The sequence below is a fragment of the Pinus tabuliformis genome, chromosome 2_2, assembly GCF_031772625.1.
Source record: "Pinus tabuliformis cultivar Carrire ecotype Pingquan chromosome 2_2, CPIR1, whole genome shotgun sequence".
Lineage (NCBI taxonomy): Eukaryota > Viridiplantae > Streptophyta > Pinopsida > Pinales > Pinaceae > Pinus > Pinus tabuliformis.
The window spans coordinates 249,159,068-249,186,783 of NC_142300.1; the positions used below are offsets into that span (position 1 = coordinate 249,159,068).

The 27,716-nt window shown below is 38.9% G+C and overlaps 1 protein-coding gene and 1 pseudogene across 5 annotated transcripts in view; both read right to left on the minus strand.

Moving 5' to 3' along the window:
- LOC149192225 (histone acetyltransferase GCN5-like) overlaps positions 1-27,716 on the minus strand; it is a 427,304-nt gene that overhangs the window by 76,372 nt on the left and 323,216 nt on the right. For 4 of the 5 annotated variants that reach the window (XM_089404509.1, XM_089404510.1, XM_089404508.1 and 1 more), the window contains exons 10-11: positions 12,278-12,414; positions 11,173-11,266 (exon numbers count right to left, since the gene is read on the minus strand). In XM_089404509.1, coding sequence (XP_089260635.1) covers positions 11,173-11,266; positions 12,278-12,414 — 231 coding nt within the window. The remainder of the gene's footprint in view (positions 1-11,172; positions 11,267-12,277; positions 12,415-27,716) is intronic. The other variant, XM_089404507.1, reaches the window with a different exon arrangement.
- LOC149192226 (uncharacterized) lies at positions 19,150-19,884 on the minus strand (annotated as a pseudogene).

The window sequence follows — 27,716 nt, forward strand, 5'->3', positions numbered from 1 at the left end:
CTCGTAATACACTGAGGGGGGTGATAAGTATGGAAAAGGGATAGATGGAACATGTTATCTCGATCATGGATTCCCAAGTAGTGCCCCTTCCTAAAGCAATAAGCCATTAGGGGTGGTCCTATTACCCACCACCTGTGGGTAGTGTATATATGAGAACTTTTTTTCTCCTAGATGGTACTTAGCCGACAGTGAGCAGCCCCTTCCAACCACCAAATAGCTTGATGTGCCATTCTCTTTACCACCTAAGCCAACCATGTGGTCCCTCGCCCACTTGTTATGATTGTATGTTTGAAGGTGGGCCTCCTGATCCCGAAGATATGGCTTTTATTTGGTATAGTTGAGTAATTTTCCTTACTTATCATGGGCAATTTTGGGCATGGATTGGTGGGGGAATTCGGTGGAAAGAGTGGGTACTCTTGTCTCCACTACCCGATTCTGCGATTAACCTTGTATCCTAGTCCCATGGGATCTCCTTTACTGGCCACTAGCTTTAGGGTTGGCACTACTTGGCAAAATCTCGACTTTTGTTGCATGGTCCCACTCGCTGAAACCACATTCATCATCCTGTTCCACTCATTTTAGCCCCATTCATCTCTTTTCCCATTTGGGTCCACATGTGTCCACTGGGTCCACATAAGGTTAGCCTCCCCCTCCCCTTGTCCACACCTTGGGTTGGGCTTGGAACGATGCCGTAGAGATTGATGCAGTTAAAAAGAAAAGAAAAAGCATAATTTGGCCACTCTCAACAAGGAAAGTACCACAAAATGCAAAAGATGATCGGGACATAAATTTAGCACGTGGGCAAAAGCCAAACATGAGCTCTACCCCTTATCCATAGTCATTACCCTGGTTCCTATGGGCCCTAGATCAGCCCCCCTACGTCATTAAGGAACCCATGATTGTCCCAACCCCTGGTGGGAGATGAACCATCCCACCTTAAGGGGGTACCCACTGTCATATACTAAATATCATGTGCTCATCCCCTAGAGCCCAGAGCAGTTATGAAGAAAAATCAATCAAAGGTAAAAGGCATAAGGAGAAGGGTGGAAAAACAAAGGTCGGGGTAACTCATGTACCACAATTTGCTCCCTCCTACACTCATATACCTAGGTTTGGGCTTCCCTCATTATAGCTACCCTTATACCATGACATGTGGTCTGGATGATTCGCCCGATCCCCACTCTGTTCCATTACTATATTATTTGCCACCTGCCACTAGAGGGATGTACCATGGACATGTCACCCCTTTTAAAGGTTGAAACCACCTAATGAGGTCCTTGATTAACCCCTTATTGAGCTTGGAGACACTTGTACATGCCAAAGCCAACTATGGAAGGGCATGCCACCATGAAGTGCCCCATTTATTCCATAACTTGTAAGCTCTTTCACTTGATTATTCTAACGATTTGTTGTATTAGTAGGCAAGGGGACGCATTGGATCTTATGCAGGATTGCAAGTGGATCTCCATTTGGGGCTTGGTCTCTCTATACGGGGTCCTAGCCCTCTAGAGGGCTACATTGGCACTTGTAGGGTGAGCATTGAGAACCATGGGCCTCCACCATAGCAAAAAGTACTTCATGGATCCCCAACACCACTCATTGATTTCTCGTGTTCCACCTTTTGGACGGGGAAGATGCACTTGGTTCACCATGCCCAGTGGGCTCCACACTTGCACCATACACTTGGCAGACATTCCAAGGTCCAGAGGATGTCTCTCACTGCAAAAGGAGCGATTATGTCGTCATCCTATCCCTTACAGATGGTCTACAAGCATTTTCGATCCACTTGGAGAACCATGAGGATGTTTTGGTGCCCCCACACCCACTTGGTAACACCACAAGTTATTGCTTGGAAAACAAGGGGCCAACTCCTTGTCCACTATGTTTGGAGTCCATTTTTACAGCATGGCACCCCTTGGACTTCATTAGGCCTCCTCAAATCCCAACTACTCATTATATTGATCACTTTTCGCTCTTGAGAGTCTTATTCTTATGTTATTGAGCTATTTTGGTGGGTTTGTCACCAAAAGTATAGTTATTATGCACATTATTTTATTTTAGGGGTTTTGAAGTTTCTAAGCTTACTTAGTTAGAAGCCCTCCATGCACTTTATCTGATTTATTCCTACCTACTTGTTATTTTTCCTTAACAAGTTATTGATAAAGTAAATACTGAAAATAAACACCAGTGCATGCTCAACATATTACAAATCAACAACTAAAAGAAACAAGAAGAAACACACCAAATGATACTATTATTTTTGGACTAATGTCCCCAGAAAAACCCAATGTGGGAAAACAGTGCAACTATCTGAGGGTTTTCTTATTAAGCAATATCAGAGTACAATCTAGGTGCCGAAACTGGCCTACCCAACAGAGAATTTCCTTAGCAGTAAATACCTCACCATTTCTGACAAATCTACTGGTTGAACCTTGGATAATCCTTCTGGCAACTACTCAGCACCAATCTGCCCCAGAAACTCTAGCGTCTGCCCAATCTGGACTGCGTTAGCCTCTTCTAGCCTAGCGATGGCCCAGCATCAGCCTATCTTGGCCTGCATTAGCTCTCTGAGCCATTGTTTCAGCTACGCTGGCCCCTCTGGTGCTCTACGCATCACTTAGCTACCTTTGTGTGGCCCTGCGTGAGCACTGGCTGCTCCTGCGTCTCTCTCTCTGGCTGCTCTACTACTATCCCGGCACGATCTCTGCCTCTCTGTCTCTCTGTACTCAATGTCCCTTAGCTGCTCTCCCAATCACTGATTCTATCTCTATTAGCAAACCCTGCTCTAGAGAATAGAATGACTGATCATCTAGTGTACTCTCCAAGTGACCCTCAAGCCTCCTCTTATACTTTTCTCGTTGACATATCAATGGCCGAGATTAAGTCCCTAATCAACGACTAAGATTAGATCTAGCTTGATCCATGTCTTTTGGACCATTCTAACATAGTTTTATATTAATCCACATTAATATTTTAATTTCCCTGAGTTTAGACTTATGGACTCCATTAAAAATATTAATTATTTTAATATTTCTCAAATTGTTTAGAATCTTCCCAAACCCTTTCTGGGTATTGGAGATCTCATGCACCCCAACCTCTCCACCAAATTTCGTGGCTAGAGCACATCTGATGCTACCCCAAATCAATACTCCCTCTTAGTGAGGACTATGTTCTAGTAATACTCCTCACTGAGTATCACCCTGATCATCCAACATCGGTCCCTGTGCTAATGCTAGGCCTGCTACCCAACATCCTATGCACTGTTGCATCTTGTACTGCTACCCATGGCCCTGCCACTGCCACTACTACATCCATACCGCAACTCCCTCTGCATCCGTGTTGTTGCTAGTCCTTTCTCCCAACACTGCATCCGCACTGCAACTCTTCTCATCATGCTACATCGTGTTGCCCACTGCTGCACTGCAACTTAGTTACTAAGAAGTAAATAACTGATCTCCCAACTCTGACCTCTCTGTCGGGGTAGAGACCCTCCTGATGCTGAACCTCCCTCTACCGCTAATAAGTGCTCCATCTCTGACCTTTGCGCTGCTGCAACAACTCCTTGCATCTCGCACCGTTGCACACCTTTCGGTGCCATCCTGCACTAGTGCAACACTCTTGTGCCTCTCGCACTGCTGCAGCCTGCTAGCTCTGCGTTGTCTCAGGACTCCTGCATTGTAGCTCTCTCTATCGCTCCATCCGCATCCGTCTCTACCCACTCAACCAGTCCTGCTACTCCTTGTTGGGGCTCCCATAGCAAGGTCTAATCCAAGAGGTTGGGTACCTCGAGGATCCTACCCCTCATCGCCTGTAATCCACCTGACTACAGCTCGATGTCTCCCCACTTCCACTCAATTGGTTCATGTGCACTCATGGCACAGTCATCGTCTGTCAAAACTTCCTTCTCTACCCGTGCTAGCGCTGCCTTAGTCTCGGAAGACTCTCCCTTACTCATCTTCCTTGGACACTGGGTCACATAATGACCCAGCTCCCCACAGAGGAAGCACTTAATCTTGGAGAGATCTTTCTTCTCCTGCTTTCCCTCAGATGCTAGGGCCACATCTTCCTCCTCCTGCTTTACTTTGATCCCCTTGCTGCTGCTACCTATCTCCGACTGCCATCTAATCTCTTCCTGGCGAAGAGCTACCCACATCTCGTCCCACGGTGGAAGTGTCCTCTCTGCCTAGTATACTCTAAACAAACACTTCCCAGTCTTCTGAGGCAGCATTCATGGTTGTCCTCACCATTAACTCCTGATCCAGTGTCGCTCCTATAGCAGTCAACTGGTCTCGGAACTCATTCAGTCCTCCGAGGAAGGTGTCTATCGATTGTCCCTTCTTCATCTGATATGACTTCATCTAGCTCTCAAGTAGCATTCTCCTTAGCACAGAAGTATGCTAGTACAACTTCTTGAGAGCCTCCCACATCTCAAATTCCATTTCCTTCTCGACTATATGTGGTATCACATGATCCTTGACCCCGTCAAGGATAATGCACTTGGCTCTCACCATTGCCTCCTCGTACCTGTCATTATCACTAGGGTCAATTGGGACAGCTATTACCTTCAAGGCGAAGTTCTTAACACTATTCCTGTCAAGCATTGACAAGATTTTGGCCTTCCAGACTGCAAAGTTCAATGCTTCGTCCAGTCTATCCTGACCTCTTACCCCATGTAGTGCCATGATGCTCCTTTACTTCGCTCATGGAAGTTCTCTGTTTGACTCCTCTGAGTCTCTACTTCCCGTTTGGAAGTTCTCTTTTGAACTCCCTCTGAGTCTTGATCTCCCTCCTGGAAATCCTTATGTCGCTTGTCGAGATGCCCCCTACTCTGATCGTCTTGTGCAATTGCACTGTTGATCTAGGTTCTTCGGCTAGAAACCCTTGATAACAACTCCTCTAGCCCTGCTCTGTCAAGTACTGTTCTAACTACAGTACCTCACCAGCTCCACTCTGTAGTATTCCTGTAGCCTTCTAGACCCCAGCAACTGCCACTCTGTGAACTGCGTCAACCACTCTCTGTCTCACGCTGAATCTGCGTCACCCTAAGTGGATCTGCATTAGCGCCCTGGCCCTCTACGTCAGCAACGTTGGCCTTTCTGGAGCTCTACGCAGCTCTCGGCTTCCTCTGTGTGGCCCTGGCTGGCTCTGTGTCACACTCCTTGACTTCTGCGTTGCCAGAAACAGCTTCTGTCACCTTGGGACAGCTGTTTTCTGTTGCTATTTCTCCACTCGGCTGATGTCTTTTAGTCCTCCTGTGACCTGCAATCACGCTATGATACCATGTTGAAGTTTCTAAGTTTACTTACTTAAAAACCGTCCATGCACTTTATCTAATTTATTCCTACCTACTTGTTATTTTTCCTTACCAAGTTATTTACAAAGTAAATACTGAAAATAAACACTAGCGCATGCTCAACATATTACAGATCAGCAACTAAAAGAAACAAGAACAAACACACTGAATGACACCATTATTTTTGGACTAATGTCCCCCGGAAAAACCCAATGTGGGAAAACAGTACAGCTAAATGAGGGTTTTCTTATTAAGCAATATCAAAGTACAATCTGGGTGCCGAAATTGGCCTACCCAACAGAGAATTTCCTTAGCAGTAATACCTCTCCGTTTCTGACAAATCTACTAGCTAAAACCTCGAATAATCCTCTGGCAGCTACTTAGCACCAATCTGCCCCATAAACCCTAGTGTCTGCCCAATTTGGACTGCGTCAGCCTATCTTGGCCTGCATCAGCTCTTTGAGCCTTTGCATCAGCTACGCTGGCCCCTCTAGTGCTCTGCGCAACACTTAGCTGCCTTTGTGTGGCCCTGCGTGAGCACTGGCTGCTCCTGCGTCTCTCTGTCTAGCTGCTTTGCTACTATCCCGACACTATCTCTGCCTCTCTGTCCCTCTGTACTCAATGCCCCTCAGCTGCTCTCCAGATCACTGATTCTATCTCTATTAGCAAACCCTGCTCTAGAGAATAGAATGACTGATCATCTAGTGTACTCTCCAAGTGACCCTCAAGCCTCCTCTTATACTTTTCTCGTTGACATATCAATGGCCTAGATTAAGTCCCTAATCAACGACTACGATTAGATCTGGCTTGATCCATGTCTTTTTGACCATTCTAACATAGTTTTATATTAATCCATATAAATATTTTAATTTCCCTAAGTTTAGACTTATGAACTCCATTAAATATATTAATTATTTTAATATTTCTCAAATTGTTTAGAATCTTCCCAAACCCTTTCTGGGTATTGGAGATCTCATGTGCCCCAACCTCTCCACCAAATTTCGTGGCTAGAGCACATTTGATGCTACCCCAAATCAACAAGGGGCATTATTAGTCCAAATTAGGCCATTCAAATCCATTAGAGGATTGAACAAATAGAAAAGGGGCACTCTTTCTCATTCATCATCACTTGGATTCGAATAGCATCACTTGAGAGATTTTCGCACTTTTTTCTAGGTAAACTTTTTGGAGCTTTCTTGATGCACTATGATATTTGGATTTTCACTATTGTCTTTGGAGCTTCTTTCTAATGCAAAGTTGATGAATGGATATACTCTCCCTCTCATGTCAATCAAATTTTGATGTTACTCTTGTTATTTTACTGGTTTACTGCATGTTATTGTTATTATTATTCATGTATGGTTTAAAGTAAACGCGAAATTCTTTTGGGAACCTTGAATAAGTGATTTAATACAGGTGTGGTACTTGAAGATAGTGGGTTAATGTTCTTAGAGGCACCTAATAGGTTTTAAGCCTCGAAAATTCATCTCTTTGGCAAATTTGAAGTATAAATCCCTATTGACCTAGTTGTTGCCCTTGGAGAGACTAGCGAAGATGAATTAAGGCCTGTTCGCTCACGAAAAATATTCATCTATGTGTATCTTGACTCAATTAAGCCCAAGCAATAAGGCATTGATCCTCGTATCTCTTTGGTGGTCAAATTTTCCTCTCTTTTCTTCACTTTTCCAAATTCTAGGACAACCCTAAAGGGACTCGGGCATCACGTGAAATTTTTTGTAGCCATCCAAACACCTTGAAAATTGGTCCACAACTGAGTTGGGGTCTTCTCAAGGGTTCCTCCAAATTTGAGCACAATCCAACGGTGGAATCCCGAGATATCGCAAGCCCTAGCCAAGGGATTGTCTCTTGCCCTACGTTTCCCTTGGCTAGTGACCTCATTTGAATCATTGCACTTTATTTCAGGAAGATTTGTTCAATGATCCTCTTCTCTTCCACAATTAGGTCGAGCCCCTCCTTGGTTGATCAACTCCATACCCTTGACCTAGTTTTGGGTCTACTTGGCCTCATGTGGTCCCACAACCTATTAACGCCAATTTCACAAAGATCACATAAAATCCAAGTCTCCATAAAGATCTCTAGGTCTAGGAACCATATTGACAAAGCATACTCTCAAAGCCTAGCCCTAAGGATCTTCTTGGCCCTTCCTTGAGAGCCCATCACCTTGCTTCCAAATCAAGCAAGCCATACAATTGAGTCTCTCTTGTGAATAGACCTTGGGAATCACCTTTCGTCATTTCATTGACATATCCATTATCGTGATTCCTCTCATACTAGGTCTCCTCCCATTAATGAAAGTCCATAAAGAGCAGGGAGCCTTAGTTGAGGTGACAGTGGGCTATCGCTCCATTGTTTCCCTTGACCTAGTAGTTGCTCCATAGGATCCCCTCCTAGCACCCCTACTAGTTTGAGCCAATGTTTTAAAACTCCGAATCCGACTCCAACTCGGCCGAGGGTCGACTTCGAGTCCAACTCCGACTCGATATTGACTCGACCGGCTCGATTTCAATGACTCGGTCGTTGTAAAAAATACACTAAATATTTGTTTTTTATAAAAACACATAATTTTAAAGATTTTCATTCATGTTTCCAAACACACAGCATTAGAATATAGATAGAAGACAACATATGATCAAAGTAGCCTCATGAATATATCCATTATATCAAAATGGCACCCAGTGCACTGTCCAATACATACACGATGATGATATAGAGATCAAAACAAAAACACATAACCAAGGAGGCTATAAATGGCCTCTACAACAAAAGTCTGTGACTAGTACCACTGGCTACTGCTAGAGTTGCCAACATCATCTAGCTCAGTTTTACTTGGGAGCAGGAGCGAAAGTGGGGAGCGAGAGCGAAAACGGGAGCGGGAGAAACATTTTCAGAAGCTCCTAGTTTGGGCGTGAATCCCGGAGGAGTTCAACAACCAATGTCACTAACATCAAGGTACATAGAGGGATTGGTGCTCATGATTAAATACGAGTTCCATACCCTAATACATGACAAAATTCAATGGAAACATTGCAATCCTCCAATCCTGAAATCCTGAAAAACTGATAAGTCTGCTGGATTTTGAATGAAATCTAAAATTCTACTTTATCCATGTGAAATCCAATGAGGCTAGAACCACTCTCAAACATCCTGAGTCATTTCATGGTAATGTTAAAAATTTAAGTAAAAGGATGAAAATGAAGATTAAGGGGAATGTCACTTTTACTTTGAGAATTTAACATTACCATGAAATTTGAATAGCATATCAATACTAGGAGAGGGGAATGGACCCCAAATAGCACTTAACCAATTTAGAAAACACCTTGGAGTCCCCAACATTCAGCTAAATGTTAAAAAGTTAGAAAAAAATAAAAATAAAATAAAAAAATCGTCGTTTTTTTGGGTGATTGGTCGGATTTAATGACTCGGCCGAGTAGATGTGGAAATGGCCAGGTTGACCGAGTCATGACTGACTCAGCCTCCCGAACTGGTTTTTCTACCGTGTCATAAAATTCTTCAATGACTCAGATCAACTCAGTCGTTTCGGATTCGATTCGGCCGAATTTTAAAATAGTGGTTTGAGCGGTAACAAGTCCCACTAGACTATAATAGAAAATTAACCCCACATTTAAGGCGAGGGAGCAAGACTACATCCAAGACCCTTTTCTCTTCCAAGTCACCCCATAATTCATGCCAAAATGCACAAAATACAAACAAGCATAATTACTCCAATGCAAAATGAATAAAGCACCTTTTGACCAGAAGCCCACCTTCCAACATGTGGTCCTAACAAATGGGCAAGGGGACATATGAGTGATGCAAGTGGCAGAGATATGAATGGCACGTCACATTGGCTATAAGGTGGCTCTCAAAGGCTACTGGTTGTCAGCTAGAAGAGATAAATAGGAGACAAGTTTCTCCTAGGGGCACCCACTTTTGGTGGGTAACAAGAAACATTCAATACATCATTTTGAAACTCATTATTATGTCTTTGTAATATCATTTTAAGTCTAAGTTGCAGGAAACGTTGGAGAAGGGTTCGTTTCCGGCCGGAAACGAAACGGAAATGAGGAAACTCATACCGTACGGCTTGGAAACTCGTTTCCAGCCGTATTGGCCCCGTTTCTCGAGGAGGAAACATGGCCAGTACGGCCGGAAACGAGTTTCCAGGCTGTACAGCGGAGTTTCCTCTTCTAACTTGACTTTTTCTTGTATTTTTATTTTTATTTTTTCGCTTCTAATTTTTTATTGGGTGACTAAAATATCTTCTGGATGCTTCTAGATGCCTCTCAAGTTATAAAAAAGAGGATTTTTTTGAGTGGGGCAACCTAATGTTCAAGCCTATGGCCCTAGTGTTGATATGCAGTTCATGGTAATGTTAAATTCTTAAAATAATTCTGCTTTATTTTTTCATTTTCATCCTTTTACATAAATTTTTAACATTACCATGAAATGACTCGGGATGTTTGAGAGTGGTTTTACCCTCATTGGATTTCATATGGAGAAAGTAGAATTTTAGATCTCACTCAAAATCCAGCAGACTTATCTGTTTTTCAGGATTTCAGGATTGGGGGGATTGCAATGTTTCCATTGGATTTTGTCATGTACTAGGGTATGAAACTTGTATTTAATCAAGAGAACCAAGCCCTCTATGCAGGGGAGACTCCCAATAATCAAGAGCAGGTAGGGTACTAGGGTATGGAGCTTGTATTTAATCAAGAGCACTAAGGTTGTTCGACTATGTAAGAGAAGACTCCCAATCAAGCACAAGACAAGAAATTAGAAATTTCTCATCGCTGATTTTGGATATTGCTATTTTCATTATGTGATCATTCATGAGTAAATGTGATGTAAATTTAGAGATCTATAGTTTATGCATTGTCAATTGACAATTTAATCATAATGTAACAAATTACAACGTATCATATATGATTTATGATTGCACATATTTCTTAAATGTCCTAACATATATATATATATATATTGTGTTTCCCCGTTTCCAAAATTTGGGGGGTCACGTTTCATACCCATGCCCATTTTGGAAACTTGTACCCGTTTCCCCGTTTCGTGCAACTTAGTTTTAAGTAACATTGTTAATAAAAGTTGGGATTTTGCGTCGGGGGGGTGGCAATTATAGAAGTAACATTAAAATATGCTAAGAGGGTTATCAATTCTAACGTTTACTAGTGGCCTACATTAGTTATAAGTTGATTATAGGGATAGTGGTTTAATAATTATTACATGGCATATAACAGAAAACCATGTTGATCTATTTGATGACAACATGAATATAATAATACTCTCTCCCTGTATCTCTTTTATGTTAAGCTGTGACATTTCTCAACATAATATTTTTAAATATTAGTTGGATATCAGTAGCAAGCTCCATGCAAGGGTGGATAAGTTAATTATGGTCAGCTTTTTGATAGCCCTTTAGGGTTGTAGATGCTAATGATCAGGACAGATCACATGAGGTGATGTATATTTAGATTTTGATAAAATGAAGGTAATAGTGTAGACTCAAAGCGGCACAGTTAGATTTGTACATGTATGAAAGAGAGAAGAAGAGAAGAAAAAAATTGACACAGTTAGATTTGTACATGTATGAAAGAGAGAAAAGAAGAGAAGAAAAAAATTGAGCATACCTTTCAAATTTATTGCTGAGGTTAATGTTAGTATGTTTTATTAAGTGTTTAATGAACTAGGAAACCATTTCATTGGATATCAATGTCTACAAAGAAGAAATATTTTCACATATGGTTCATGAAGTCCTGTGCATGTTTAGATTCATTTTAACCATTCCTAACTTTTATGAAGCAACAAATATGAACAATTAAGGAAGAACTCCATGCTGATAGATTTACCCATTGGATCTTTTATGATATCATAGTAATCAGGCACATCACGAGGATCTACTGGCTCCTTGAATGGCCAAGCATCAGCATGTTCGACCATAGCCTGTTGAAAAGAAGATCACATTAGCTCAATATGGGAGGCATTTTATAAGAGAAAAAAAAGACACCAATATTAAATAATAAAATTCAGATACTGGAATATGACTTTGTTCAGTATTAGTACTATTATCTCTCATTAAATATGAGTAGACCATATTATTATATTCCTTAAAGAGTAGATGGGCACACATCATTCTACTCACAACATAACAATTCAGCATGGTCGCAAAGAATGGAAGAATAGTCCAATGCCATACCAACAACAATGGACAATAAATTAGGGTATACATCAATTGAAATGTTTCGCTGACCACCAGATGGGAAATTAAATGATCATTGTGTTTCTATTCTGGAAATGTATACTTCTGATACAACTAATAAATAAAGATAATTTGGAAGTTGTTTTGGTATTAATTTGACATCATTTTATATTTATATTTCTATAATAGTTTAATATAAGTTTATTCTACAACTGTTTGCCTTCCTCTTCAAGAGCAACCAAAAAATGCAGTAGGGCCCCTAAATGTGTCCATTAGTTATTTTACAGGCACCAAAACTATCCCTTCCCCTCTGCCATCCCCCAAAACCACTAAACTATCCGTGCCTACTTGAACATGTGCATAAATATAAATTGACACAGATTTGGTGAGCATGATTGAAACTCCTTGGAAAGTGAGGCAATAGCCAGCAATGTATATTATAGTGAACATCTCAGTCATATGCAAAAACAAAATTATATGAAATACTGAAAATGGTCTGCAGGTTAATGAAATGATGACAGCATCAGCCAAGTTTATATCTTATCCTGTTCTTATTTAATGATCACAACTTAGGTCCATGCAAGTTGAGTTCAGTGGCTGACATTTATGTATGAAAATCAGTGATTACATAAATCAAGACATCGCAAAAGATTGTTAAATTTAAATCTCTGAATTCAAAAGCCATAAGCAAATCACAGTATTGAAAATAATATTGGAAATGTGCAAGCGTGTAGAGTGCAAATCAGAGAATCTACCTTATGTAGAGACCGCATAAAGGCATGGAGGACCTGGCGATTTGGCAGGCCATCGGATGGGGAATTCAATAGACGAAATCGCGAGTGACCCCACTGATCTGTTGTCCAGCCTGCCTCCTCTGATGCAGAGAAATCATCTGCATTAATCAATGATTCTGTATCTCTAGGATGACCAGGTAAAAATTATCTCAGAAAGCGTAAAACCAATTTTGCAATGCCTGGTGTTTCCATAATACGGATTTCATATTTTGTGATATAAGAGGACCAGCAAAACATTCTATAGGTATATGTAATCTGATCTCTTTAGTGATGATTTCCACTAATAAGGATTCTCTGATTTTATACAATAATCAGCCAGATATCATATCACACTGCCACCAAATCATCTTACTGTATCGATATGAAGATGTAACCAAATATTTACTCAAAATGGTATCATCTAAAATCAAGAAAGTCACTATCATTCAATCCTTTTAATATCACCCACAAGTCAGCAACTCAGCTCCAGAATGGTGGTCTCTAAGATTTTGCAACTTAATGGAGACATGCTCATTTCAGTGAATCACAAACATGCCTATACAGATCAGATGCACAGAAATCCAATCTTGCCTTTTATAATCTTGAAGAAAAGCATTCATTTAAACCAGTTTAGAAAAAGCCAGCAAAAACATTAGAGAAACTGCTAGCTTGATTCCCAATTTGGCAGAAAAAAATGCAATTTTCTCATGATATCAGGATTGCTGCATTTTTTTCAATTCATTCTGTGATTTCAAGACTCGTTCTCATATATTAACTTCTTTCCGTATTTGTGTAACAATGGTATCATCTAAAATCAAGAAAGTCACTATCATTCAATCCTTTTAATACCACCCACAAGTCAGCAACTCAGCTCCAGAATGGTAGTCTCTAAGATTTTGCAACTTAATGGAAACATGCTCATTTCAGTGAATCACAAACATGCCTATACAGATCAGATGCACAGAAATCCATCTTGCCTTTTATAATCTTGAAGAAAAGCATTCATTTAAACCAGTTTAGAAAAAGCCAGCAAAAACATTAGAGAAACTGCCAGCTTTCTCGATTCGCAATTTGGCAGAAAAAAAAAAAGCAATTTTCTCATGATATCAAGATTGCTGCATTTTTTTCAATTCATTCTGTGATTTCAAGACTCATTCTCGTATATTATCTTCTTTCCATATTTGTGTAACAATATGGCTATTTGATGTTGTTATTTTTTGTATTCAAATTTAAACTAAAAAAAACGAAATGGTTTTTACTTTTAATGCTTGCCATTTTTCATTGAGTTGTTGCCAATTTTTTTTCCCATCTTTTGAGTCAATGAACCCAATTGATTTTTTCATGAGTCTGGTTTGTTCAACACTGATTCTAACTGTACGTAGGCGTCCTGTCTGGTATAATCCTCATTTTATATATACTATGCATGTACATCATATATATGCAAAAAATATGAGTATATTATACATGAGGCAATCTGTAAAGACTGCAAAGACTGATATTCCATTTCTATCACATGTAAAAACTGTAAAGACTGAAATGTAAAGACTGTAAAGACTGATATTCCATTTCAGTCAAATGTAAAGACTGATATTAAGTTTTATATTTTAATCAGATTGACAGATTTCCTTTTTCAAACTTCTATCAAATTAAATGCATCTGTGTACCTGATTCTGCATCTGTGTACCTGAATCTCTGCATACCTGGTTCTCCCACCTGGTTCTCCCGTCTGGTGTTGATCACGTTGCCCCGAGTCTTCTGCCACCATTACCAAACCAACTTGTTCCTCCCTGCCAATCTGGGATCGACCTCTGCGGTTCCCAGACCCAAAGGACTTCCATTTCGAAGTCCTCTGGCCCCCGTGCCCAAAACTCCAAGAACGGCTCAGAATTTCCCAATTTATAGTTCCAAAATCGAGCCCTCGGCTCATCCCTCAAACAGGCTGATTTTCTTTCCCCCCTTTTCCCTGTATATCTCCTCCCTTTAAATAGTAGAGGTCCCTTCACCTCTACGTATCCGTTCACCGCCTTTATGAAAAGATATTATTTTTGTTAGGCGGTGGATGCTTTGTCATGCTTTTTGCCTTTAATTGAATCAGATCCTCACAACATCGAATGGTGTCACTTTAATTATGACAGTTGGTACTTTAATTTATTAAATAGTATAAGACCATGATGATTTTAAATATTACATATTATTTTATGTTTTATAAAATATCAAGTTTAATCATAAGGTTTATGGGTTTAGTTTTATTAGTATACATTTTGGGTTATATGTAAACATATGAATAAACTCAACTATATTTCTTACTGAGTGTATATTTCTTCTATTTACGAGAATTAGGTATTTAATTAACACCTTTGATAATTAATTCATTTATCTTATATTTAGACATTCTCCATGAATAGTCGATATATAGTCGATATATATATATATATATTAGTGCAATGTATATGATGCATGCATATGTAGCTATCATATGTATGCCTCACATGCATGCTAATATTGCTATGTTGATCGTGATTGAGATGGGTTGTTACATACACCCCTCCTTCAAAAGAACTTCGTCCCGAAGTTAAGGGTTTATAAAGTATATTGATAATTCCTTTAGGGTATGTAAGGATTGTGTTATGTGATTGAATTTCCATTTATAATCGTGAGGACACTTTAAAATTTGATTTTGAACGCTGATAGATTTCTAATTTTAATGGTCATGCCTTGCCCAAACCAGGTTCCCAAACTATTCTAAAATCATCCTATCCTTCCTAATCTCTTCCGCTCCCATCCTATCCGGCCTCTACTGGAGTACGCCATGGCGTCAGCTATACTGACCTAACCATGCATAAACTCTAAGGATGGCAGCGTCGACTATATCGACCTGATTTCCCAGTAGGCATCCGGCAGTCATCATCACACGTCTAGGGGAGCGTGACTCGCACAATCCTCCCATGACCCCAGGTTTTAGAGGATAAACGGTGGGCAACACCTCCACCCCTCCTAGCAGAATTAGGGTTAACACCCTATCATGGAATCTCATTAAGCTTCAATTGTTCTTGGAGTTTTGTCATCACGTAGTCGGTTTGGTAATGATACTATCTGCAATGTAAACACTTGCCCACAATTATAACATATGCATTGGCATATTCAAAATCAATTGTATTCAGATAACGATTTTCTATGCATTTTAATAAACTCTCATCTATGATATTGATCTTTGAGTTCATATAACATACTCTGCTATATCTAGCCAATATATTTGTAAGTTCATTTTCACAACTTGTAGTAAAGTGTACTCATTCTTTTATTTCCATTTCATCATTCATGTTGATGTGTACAATAAAAATAAAATTAAAATTATAAGTATCCATCCCTAACATAAGTCATAATTTATATAAGTATCCATGCACCAGCAACGTTAAGCATAATAATTGGAAATCATTCTTTCGTGTATTGGTCGTGCATGAAATTTATGGCTTTCTTTTCTATATGTTTAACGCTAAACATAGCTGTTAGTTGTGAAAGTCCAATAATGTTGATGTAGTGAACAATAATAACATTGAAATGACTCTGAGTACACAATGTGAAGGAAACTTCATCATTGAAAACCTTGGAAAGGACATCAAGGAGGCAACAGTAGTAGGACATCAATCGACAATTTATAATTTTCTTTTGCTTCCTTTCAAGAGTAAAATTTTATATCATAATCGTTATCCTGGGTTAAGTCATTGTTTACATAAGAAAGAACTAGGCTATCATCTGAATACTCTTCTTCTCAGCTTTTCTGATCGTTTTTGCATATCTGGAGTGATAAATAATAGAAAAACTGGAAATAATATCCTTTGAAACAGAACTGGCATAAATGATACATTTCCTTTGCAGCAAATTTTATTTTCAAAAACCTGCAAGTGGTTTAACATTTACTGATGAAGTTTTTAAAGGCAACGAAAGCTGAAAATGATACATATATTTGAGAGAAACTTGCTAAGAACCACAAATTCTGCAAAGCTCATGATTCCATTTCTGTCTTATCATCTGTTGGTCAATTGAATCTGAGAAGTGGAGATTGCCAGCAACTAGAGTTTTCTTCAGATCGAAAGCATTGATTTGGCCTGTTCCCTGGACATCTATACTTTCAAACCGCCCTCTCAAGCACGAGGGGTATTTACACAAAATGTATGAAAGAGGCAAGGAAAACGAAACCGCTTTGCCTCATAGATTAAATCATAACAAGACCATAACGGGACCTAATTGTCAAAACGAACAAAATAATGCATGATGACCATCTAAATTTCTGGGAACAAGGACTAAATAAGACACTCCTTTTTATAATTCTCAGACCCGTGAGTGAATGAGTAGAGGCACAAAGATTCATTGTAGCCACGAGGAATTTTTTTATACAAATTTAAATGTTAAGATGGAACGAAAACCAAAGGAAATAACCAATCTATATGTTACAACAACACACTATCAAGGTGTAACAGGATTTTGAAATGGAAGAGTGGACACGAATGCATTAAGACTGCAATCTATGAATCCTGGACATGATGGGCCAACGACCAATTTAATGACGCTGAGTGATTCCTTGTGCATGCCTTTTGCATGTGTTTTGTGCTCAGAACCCTGAGGCCCTAAAGATTCCTTATGCGGCAACTGGGTGGAGTGTAGGGTAATAAACATCCGGTGTAATAATAATACTGAACCCTCTCAACCATAAGCATAAGCCATAGCCAGAATGTGAAACACAGAACAGATACAAATTAACAGTTGTAAAGAGCAAATAACATTGGCATGTGTGATCTGTTTTGTTTCATAATTAGGGTGATTTACTAATTAACATAACTAAACTACCATGGTGATTGCATCTAGACCAATTATACCTGGAGCGTAACATGCAATAGTAGGGATTTTTTGAACCTAAATTCCTTTTCAGAAGAATAGAGATCCTTGACAAGCTGAACTTTTGGCCTGCAAAGGCAATTGCAAGTCCAGCCCTGATTTAAGGTATGGCCGCCCACTATCTTCAAGTTCACGCACAAAACAGGGAAGAAAACGAATTTTGAATGGAGTGAGTGGAGCGGGAATCGATACCGAGAACGTCTGGTTACCGAAGCAAGATGGAAGCATTCCAATGTTCAGTTTATCTTGTATCTAAACAGTCACACTGGCTGTCTTCAGTCACTTGTAGACCTTAATATTTAACTGAACAATAATTTCTGGGACTGATTATACATCTTGTTCAATACAACCCCAACACAAACAATCATTCTTCATTGCAACTTTCTAACTGTTTTTGGACTCGATATTGGTTCTGAATACTTTAATTCTGATAATCTGATACGTTATTTTAATTTTTCCCGATTTAGAAGTACGCTCATAAAAGACAGCCATGGGAAACAGAAACTTGAGGTAAACCTATTGATGTTGGATTCAACTTCCAATAAGATTGGAGCGTGCTTTGGAGAATTCTTCAGAATTCGAAGTTCGGTCAGACCTTTGGATAATAGCCGAACAGAATACGAATGTCTTTGGCGCAGACTCACTCCTGGTTTACACAGCTTCAAACACTCATTAGCAGTGTCCAAGATGAGCTCATACAGCTCTCGTTGACAAGCAAATGACATTACAAGGGAAAAACTGTAAAACTGAATAATATAATGTTTCTTTTACAGCTCAGAAACTCAATATTTGATCTGAGGTTAACACGAGGTTTTACACGCAAAACATGTTTAACAATGCCCTCCTATATTCACTAGTCCACACATTTGTTATTTGCGTTACACACATTTATGGATAAATTCAAAGAATATCTTCAGATGTGGGTCGGAATAAAGGAAGAAATAACAAAAGCAAACACTATAATAGTATGATGTAGGTGACTCTGTTAATCACCTCCAAATTTATAATAGACAGTATAACATAAGCATAAGGAACTCAGAAAAAAAATTTGCCGAGTTCTGCATCAGTATTTCCCTTACCTTTTTGGAATATTCACAATGATACGCAAGCTCAATTACTTACAAGGCAATTCAGTTCAAAGTTTTGAAGAAATGATTATTTCTGCGAAATCACAACGCTCTTTTGGAAGCACACACTTTTCTACTTATATTGTGGGTGGAAAACATCACTTTGGGACCAGAAACAATGCCTCAAAAGAAATCATGCTGGTATGTTTTGTTTCTTATCATTTGACTTTTTAAAAATATCGGGGCACTAAAATTCTATCAGATCTGTCTGATATATCTATTTTATATGGTAAGCAATTATAATTATAAACAAGCAATAAGTTTATAAAAATCATTTTAAATAGTAGAGTCTTCACAATATATAAAAAAAATGCCTCGACATCCTAAATTATCACTAAAACAGACAAAATTTGAACATAGAAGAATCAATAAAGACAACTACCCTCCACATCAACAAATATCTGACTGACTCAACCAAAGATTAGACCTAAACTCTAACAATAACTGCCACAGACCTAAATTCGTTGACAAGAAGAATAACTACCACAAGGAGGCCATGTCCGATCTCATCCATGGCAGTCTTCAATTGTAGATTCTGAGAGAGCGCCGACGTTAATTTCCGAGTAGAGAGGATGTTGGCGGCATGGTTACGCTAGCTGCGGTAGACGCACGCCACATAGGCCACGGATTTAGCCGGACGTCTCTTCACTATGTCATTTATCATATTTTTACCCAAACAATTCGATATTGAACTCCACTCGCTTCTCCTCCTCATCTTTGCACTCGTCCTCGCACTACAATATCTGTGTGTTGCCCAGAAACCTCAGGAATCGAATACCATTCTACTTGAAGAATGAATGAATATTGGATGCAACAACATATTGCATCAGGCTTTTAAGGCAAGCGGTCAAAGCGGTCAAGTGAATCCCTAATTGCTTTTCGGAATGCATCATTGTGAAGTATAAATGACGACACGTGGCCCCCAGTGACCCATCTCACTTCTGACCCTGGCCAAGCTCGTTGAAGTTCTAAAATAGAGTGCCTGGGAATGTAACCATCATCAGTGGCTGCAACAAAATCACTGCTGATGGGCTTTTCGGAATGGGAAAAATTGTGTAACATCAGTTAATGATAGCACCGAGCGCATGCGTTCCCTCACTTCCTCAATGGTCATTCCGACACTCTGTAAATCACGTCTCAATGCATCCCATGCAGTACCGTGCCTCAAAATGCCTTCACAAAAAGCAACTGCCGCAGAGTGTGGAGCTAAGAAGGCAAGGTAGCCACTGGAGTTGGATGCAGTGAGCCAACCATCGCAGCATGCACTCCACCCATGCTCAAGCCACATACACCTGTCTTGCTAAATCCAGCCTCAGTTCCTAGCCAGTATAAAAGAGTACGGGTTTCTTCAATTGTAGCTCTTCCCAACATAAGCAAATCGCTCACACACAACAATTTTGCACCGTGCTGTAACCTGGGACGACGACGTCCATAAAATGGGTTACAACATAGTCACTTTAAAACACTGTAATGCTTCTTGATACTTTCAAATCCCTCAAGCGAGACCCGAGCGACACCAATTCCACTGACACCTGTCTCTTGATGGACGCTCCCACCGTCATACCGCATGTTCCTTTATCTTACGGTAGTTGGCACACGTCAAAGATTCAGATCCTTAATTTCATCGTTTAACACTAATCGCCATCTAAGAATAAATTTCAACGCGTCAGGTGTTTTAAATCGATGAGTGAGCACCGAGTGTTTTATGCATGCAGGGTCGTTAATAATTTTTTTTTTTAAATCTGACAGGTGTTAGCGAATTTCTAAGCGCATATCGTTAGTGAGGTATAGTTGTATATTAATCATCCATACAATATTTACTGCAGCGCATTGTGGTCGGGTTAATATCTTTGGTAGCCATATCGTATTAAACTTCAAATAATCCTCCGTGAATCCAAGTCCCGCAGAGTATAGTTTTTGAACAATTATACGCCCACTATCAATCATTAGAATTGCCTGTACAAATTTGCAGATAGTGCACAGCGATGTTCCTTTTGCGAAGTTTATCAGAAGGCTTAACGGATTATCCTTAATGTAAATCTGCTACAGTCTCTAGTCTAGCCCCTAAAACGAAACTTTCTGCAGGGTCCGACTTCTTCAGGAACCTCCGCTCTGCTCCAGAATCCTTGGGTTGCTTTGCGTAAAACTGTCCTTAGAGGATTCGGATTTCCTGCCTCAGATAACTTCGGGTACCTTAGGTTTTAATCTGTCGTTACAGGGGTTCTCGATTGCTTCAAAATAATTTGTTTCTAGCTAAATTTTCTGAAGTTATCATCTATTATCAATACGAGTTTCTTTGTGGTAACTTAGGAATTCTTCGTTTCTTGTGGAAACGAAGGATTCCTCTTTGCTGTACAAGGGTAGAAACGAAGAAGGCCTTTTTGGGCTCAATCCGGAGTTTTTGCTTTCCTATTGCTGTTCACAATGGTACCCATGCCCTCCTTGCACCTTGATGTAATCAATGGTTGTCAACGGAGATTAAGGCTGCGTTTACTTTTATTTGATGGTTGTTGCTGATCTATTTGCTTTATTGATTGCATCATATGCTGGTTGGTTTTAAACTGATAAATGATAAAGCATCTTAATGAGCTTATCTTATAGTCTTCTGCATCAATGTTATTGAGTTGAGTGGTGATGTTCGTGTATAACCTAACTTGCTGATTTCTGCTTCATATTACCAACTTCTTCATCAAGTAGTGCTTTGATTCCATTTGTGCAAAGGACATGGCACTCATTCTTACTTGTCTTCTCACCCTTTAATTACAAAAGATCATTAACACACAAATCACTGATGTGATTTTCAGATCTGTGTTAATAGACAGATGACTAATTTGATCTTTAGGGAATCTCCCATTATGCCGCAGGATAACTGGCCTAAAGTGCAGGGAGGTTCTACTGATGTGACAGTCAGTAGGACTTCCAAAGAGTGGCCCTAGGATTTGTGCCTAGCAGATTGGACTTGTCTTGTGTGTAGATGTTGGAGATAACAAGCCTGATCAGTGCTGTGGTGTGGTCTTACCTTTTTCTGTGATGTCTCCAAATGGGCTTGTTTTTTTTTTTTTTTTTTTTTGTATCTTATAGTTCTTGATAAAGTTGTTCTTTCTTATGTAAGTGTACCTCGTCTGGGGAATTACACCCTGCTATGTTTCTTGTCACAAAATGTCAATTCAGTGTTCAATTATGGTTATTTACTTGTTCTGTAACATTGCTAAACCTTCACAGCGATTTAGCTTGATGTGACTATATTACCATCCAGAAACCTGAGAACTTCTCAGTTTATGTGACGGTCCAGAAACTTCGTAACATGTCGGCAAATAGACGCATGAATTTGTGGATGATAGAATCATGATGTTTTTTCCACTCGTTACTACTTACAGCCTGTACATTTGTATTTAAGAGATCGTTGTTGCAATATTGAATAATATTCTAATACCTTCTTATATATACTCTTGAATTAAGTGATGATTTTGGAATGTGAAAATACCACAGGCATTTCTTCACTAACACTGCTGACTATGTTATGAAATTTAAATGTTCAGAAGTTTTTAGTCATCTATGAAAAGGGTCAGTAAAGTATGCATGCCTTTAACTTAAGCTTTACCTGAGGACATGCTCTGGTTTGATATATCGATGATTTGGTTGAGCTTCTCTACTCTTATTAAAGAGTTGATGATTTACTGATTGATATTGGCGTTTCCACTGTCTGACTTTTCCAGTATTTTGTTTCAATTATATTATGCTTTATTTTGCCTCAGAGTGAGAACTATGGTTCTAATTTGAAGACAACTGTGAGAATGACATACAATTTATTCTGTTTAATTATGATATCTTCTGGAGTATACCTGAAAGGGGATGCACATTGTTTCCAACCTAGTTGATACCAATACCTACCTGTAATCATGCAGACTGAAAATGACATAATAAAAGCTACTTTCATGATCATTTGATTTATACTTTGTTGCAAATTACTTTTGGATTAATTTCAATTTTCTGCTAGAGCCTATGACTTCTCACTTTCATCCGAGTCTCCCAGAATATTTCACTACTTAACTAGCAAATGATTTCCCCAAAAAAATTTTCATGTTTGACGATTGGCAGTTCCTAATTATAACTATTTGCTCTTTGGGCCTTACATATTCGATGATGCTGATAAAAGTTTCCTAGTTTAAAATTTAAATAGACAGCATTGACATCAGCAAGCACACAAATTATTTTGTGTGTCAATTTCACACATCTTGTTTTACAACTTTTAATAGTACACTTCTCCAATGTAAAGACTGCTTCCAGGACTAATCCACTGTGGCTGTAACAGACCTTCCACAGTTCAGTTTTGGTCTTTCATGACTGCAGCTTCAAGTTGATCTTTCAACTGTCTTGTTCACTGAATGTTCAGGCTGTGGCCTAATCATGTAGTTTACTCAGAATGTCAGCTTCTTTGTACAGTTATGACCTTCTAACTGCCCTTGTGCCAAAAGTTTTGAATTTGTAATTTTTAACACTTAGTGTTAACTAGGAGAACTCTCTTAGTATTAATTATAATTCTAGCTATATGATGGTAACCACTAAGGTCCCAAGTGTTTAAACTAAGCTCTGATACCATATGTAAAGACTGCAAAGACTGATATTCCATTTCTATCACATGTAAAAACTGTAAAGACTGAAATGTAAAGACTGTAAAGACTGTAAAGACTAATATTCCATTTCAGTCAAATGTAAAGACTGATATTAAGTTTTATATTAGGCGGTGGATGCTTTGTCATGCTTTTTGCCTTTAATTGAATCAGATCCTCACAACATCGAATGGTGTCACTTTAATTATGACAGTTGGTACTTTAATTTATTAAATAGTATAAGACCATGATGATTTTAAATATTACATATTATTTTATGTTTTATAAAATATCAAGTTTAATCATAAGGTTTATGGGTTTAGTTTTTTTAGTATACATTTTGGGTTATTTGTAAACATATGAATAAACTCAACTATATTTCTTACTGAGTGTATATTTCTTCTATTTACGAGAATTAGGTATTTAATTAACACCTTTGATAATTAATTCATTTATCTTATATTTAGACATTCTCCATGAATAGTCGATATATAGTCGATATATCTATATATATATATATATATATATATTAGTGCAATGTATATGATGCATGCATATGTAGCTATCATATGTATGTCTCACATGCATGCTAATATTGCTATGCTGATCGTGATTGAGATGGGTTGTTACAATCTACAGATACACATGAATCAGAATAAACATGGAAACAAAACAAAACACTTCAAAGAAAAGCACACATATGCACGCATTCATTCAGTAAATAAAATGGGGTCCCTGCAGGAGGAGTGGATCAATTTAAATTTTTGACGGTGCCTCCAAAGGAAATACTGGCAGAACAAGAACAGTGCTGAGTTTAGACATCACCATGGTCATGTTCTTGCAGTTATATTTCAATTCCTTGGAAATAAGACCAACAACCAAGTGGAAATAAAGGCATGTATCCTAGGAATTCCAATTGCATTGAATAAGGTTTAAAGAAAACTATCTTCAAAGGGGACTCTAAGGTGGTGATCAACCTCCTAAATGATAAAAGAAAACAACCATCATAACAATGAACATACGTCTAGCTATTTGGCATGGTGAATAAATGGAATTAATGGTTTGGAAGCATACAAGTTCAACATTGTAAAGAGATCAGTCAATCAAGTTCCACCCAAACTCTGAAATAGCATCCTTACAAGTGTGCTAGAGAGAGAGTGTGAAAAATTGATGCACAAATGTGCTGAAAACCGAAATGCACATGTGCCCAAGAGAAAATGCCAATCACAGGAGAAAAACATCAAATATAAGTGCCCTTAAGCTTATCACACTTTGTATATTATATCAAAAAGATCACAACATGAGATGATACAAATGGGAACTCAGGTTGTGTATTCATAGAGAATTCAAATGCAACATCCTCCCAAGTGTGAGTTATGGGCCTGTTGCCACAAAATCTAGCAGGTCTTACAAGGGGACTCACAAATAAATAAATATATATATATATATATATATATATATATAACATAAAATAATGAATTATGCATATATATCTATATCTAGATATAGATATAGATATATATATATATATATATGACATAAAATAATGAATTATGCACATCTAAATATTTCAATTTTTTACATGACATCTAACGAGATGTTCGAGATGAGATTCATGATGCAGTTGGAAATTTCTCCCTAGCGGAGAGGGAGTCTTAATTTTGTTGCTCAGGGACAAATTCCTTCCTTTCGACCAGTGTTGAAAATATCGGTATCGGCAAAATATCGGCGAGGGTCCAGAAAATATCTTATCGGCAATATCGGCGAAAATATCGGCAAAATATCAGCAAGCATAAAAAATAATTTTTTCAAATTTTTAAATATAGCCGATATTTTCAAAATATCGCGATATTTTGCCGATATTTTCCGATATTTGCCGATATTTTGAAAATATCGCGATATTATCAAAACAGAAAATATCGCGATATTTTCTCGGCGATATATCGTTTTGCCGAAAATATCGCGATATTTTCGAATATCGCCGATATTATCAACAATGCTTTCGACAGCCTTCCTCATCCAAACAAAACCCTCTTTACCCTTGGAAGAATTTAATTTGGTTAAGGAAAAATACATTTTTAATATGAAAACCCACATGTGCACAAAAGTTCAAGTCTATGATCCAGGTGGATATTGGTGGCCACCTGCCTATTCCACTTCGACTCTCACCATTGTTTCCTTCGGTTTCCTTAATTGTAGCACAGTTTACTATTTTTGGCAATTTTTCAAGTCCTAAACTTCCAGAGACATTTTGAGCAATGTTTTAAAACTCTGACTCCGACTTTGACTCGCCCGAGGGTCGAATCTGACTCTGACTCCGACTCAGTATCGACTCGACTGGCTCGATTTCAATGACTCGGTCGTTGTAAAAAATACATTAAATATTTATTTTTTTATAAAAACACAATTTTAAAGATTTTCATTCATGTTTCCAAACACACAGCATTAGAATATAGATAGAAGACAACATATGATCAAAGTAAGCTCATGAATATATCCATTATATCAAAATGGCACCCAGTGCACTGTCCAATACATACACGATGATGATACAGAGATCAAAACAAAAACACATAACCAAGGAAGCTAGAAATGGCCTCTACAACAAAAGTCTGTGACCAGTACTACTGGCTACTGATAGAGTTGCCAACATCATCTGGCTCAGTGTTAGCGGGGAGCGGGAGCAAAAGCGGGGAGCGAGAGCGAAAATGGGAGCGGGGGCGACATTTTTAGAAGCTCCCAGTTTGGGAGCGAATCCTGGAGGAGTTCGACAACCAATGTCACTAACATCAAGGTACATAGAGGGATTGGTGCTCTTGATTAAATACGAGTTCCATACCCTAATACATGACAAAATTCAATGAAAACATTGCAATCCCCCAATCTTGAAATCCTGAAAAACTGATAAGTCTGCTGGATTTTGAATGAAATCTAAAATTCTACTTTCTCCATATGAAATCCAATGAGGCCGGAACCACTCTCAAACATCCTGAGTCATTTCATGGTAATGTTAAAAATTTAAATAAAAGGATGAAAATGAAGATTAAGGAGAATGTCACTTTTACTTTAAGAATTTAACATTACCATGAATAGCATATCAATACTAGGGATCAGAGTCAGACAAGGAAACCCATGAGTCAGACAGAGAAGCCCAAGGAGTCCCCCACACTCAAAAAAATTAAAAAAAACAGTTTTTTGGGGTTCACTGGCCGCTGTCTGTAACCCAGCCAAGTTGATATGGACTTAGCCAAGCTGGCCGAGTTGTGTAACAACTCGACCGGCTCGGTATTAACCCGGCCGACTGAACCAGTTCAATGGCCAGGTCAAATTATTTTTGACCGACTTGGACCAACTCAGCTGAGTCGGTTCCTAGCCGGCCGGGTTTAAAAACAATGGTTTTGAGGCACTAAACGACATTTTTTTGGAAAATAGGCAAACCCATTGCCTATGCCAAGGGTTTGCAATCGCAAGTTGTAGTCCTTGGATAGGTCTTTCTAACGAGGTACCGTATGCATCAAACGAAGATTATATACCAAAGTTACAACCTTGGGAAGTTGATGTACCAATTCACCCCAACAGGGCCCATAGAATTTTGGCAATTCATCTCCTAGGGTTAGGTTTTTGGATGTTTCGAGTTTTCCATTATTTCTCAATAATAAATAGGCCTTCGACCCTCATTGTAACAAAGTTCAGAAGGTATGTAGTCGCCACATCTCCTCTCAGAGAGAAGTTACCATCGCCTAAGCTAATTTATTTCCACTCTGCACGTAAATAGTTTTCAGTACTTTATTATTAATGAATTGAAGTTTTGTTTTCACTATATCTCTGCATTTCTATTTATACATGTATTTCATTTCGTTCCTTGATAAATCTGGATTAGTGGTATCAGAGTGGTCTGCTTTTTCTCCTTTTTTCTTTGCATGTCCTCAACGAGGTCGGGCTATAAGGATTTGGGACTTGAACTAGTTGACCCTTTGCAAGACCGTCCCGGCCGACACCAACGACCTCCCATGGCAGAAGAAAAGAAAGGTGAGGGAGAAGGAGATCCTATCAAATTGTTGTTTCAAGAAGCCCTCGAGTGGCAAAGGAACGAGATGATGGACAACTTTGCCTAGATCCTTTGACAGATGCCCACCAACAACAGATATTCATCTAGCAGTCACTTCAAAGGCACCACCCCCTTCAAGGTACAAGTGAACTTTGATATCCTTATATTCAAAGATCAAATAGATGCAGATGTTGTAGATAAATGGTTGAATCTATTGGAAGGTTATTTTTCGGTCGACAATCTCTCCGATAGGGAGAAGATTACTTTTTCACTGCTTTAGATTGCCCCCCATGTCAAGGACTAGTGGGAAACTTACTGTGAGAAAAGTGTTTAGTAACCCTCTTTGCTTACAGTTGCCCCCTCTTGGAACTCTTTCTGAGACACTGTCAAGGAGCAGTGTTACCCCGTGGCGAACTATAAGGACAAGTACATATAGTGGACCACAATATGGCAACAAAGGCACCAAGATGTGCATGAGTTCACAAATATTTTTCATACCCTACGCACAAAGTTGGGTATCAAAGACTTTGAGCAACATCTGGTGCTCAAGTATCACGGTTGTATGCACAAATACATTTAAGAAGAAATGGAGTTCTTGGACATCTCATTGCTTGGTGCAGCAAACCGATATGCTACCAAGATTGAACAAAAATTTCAACAAATGAAGCGCGACTTTGGATCTCTGAATCAGAAGTAGGGCAAGAGTGCCCCCAAACAGCAGAACAAAAGACAGAGCCAAGGTG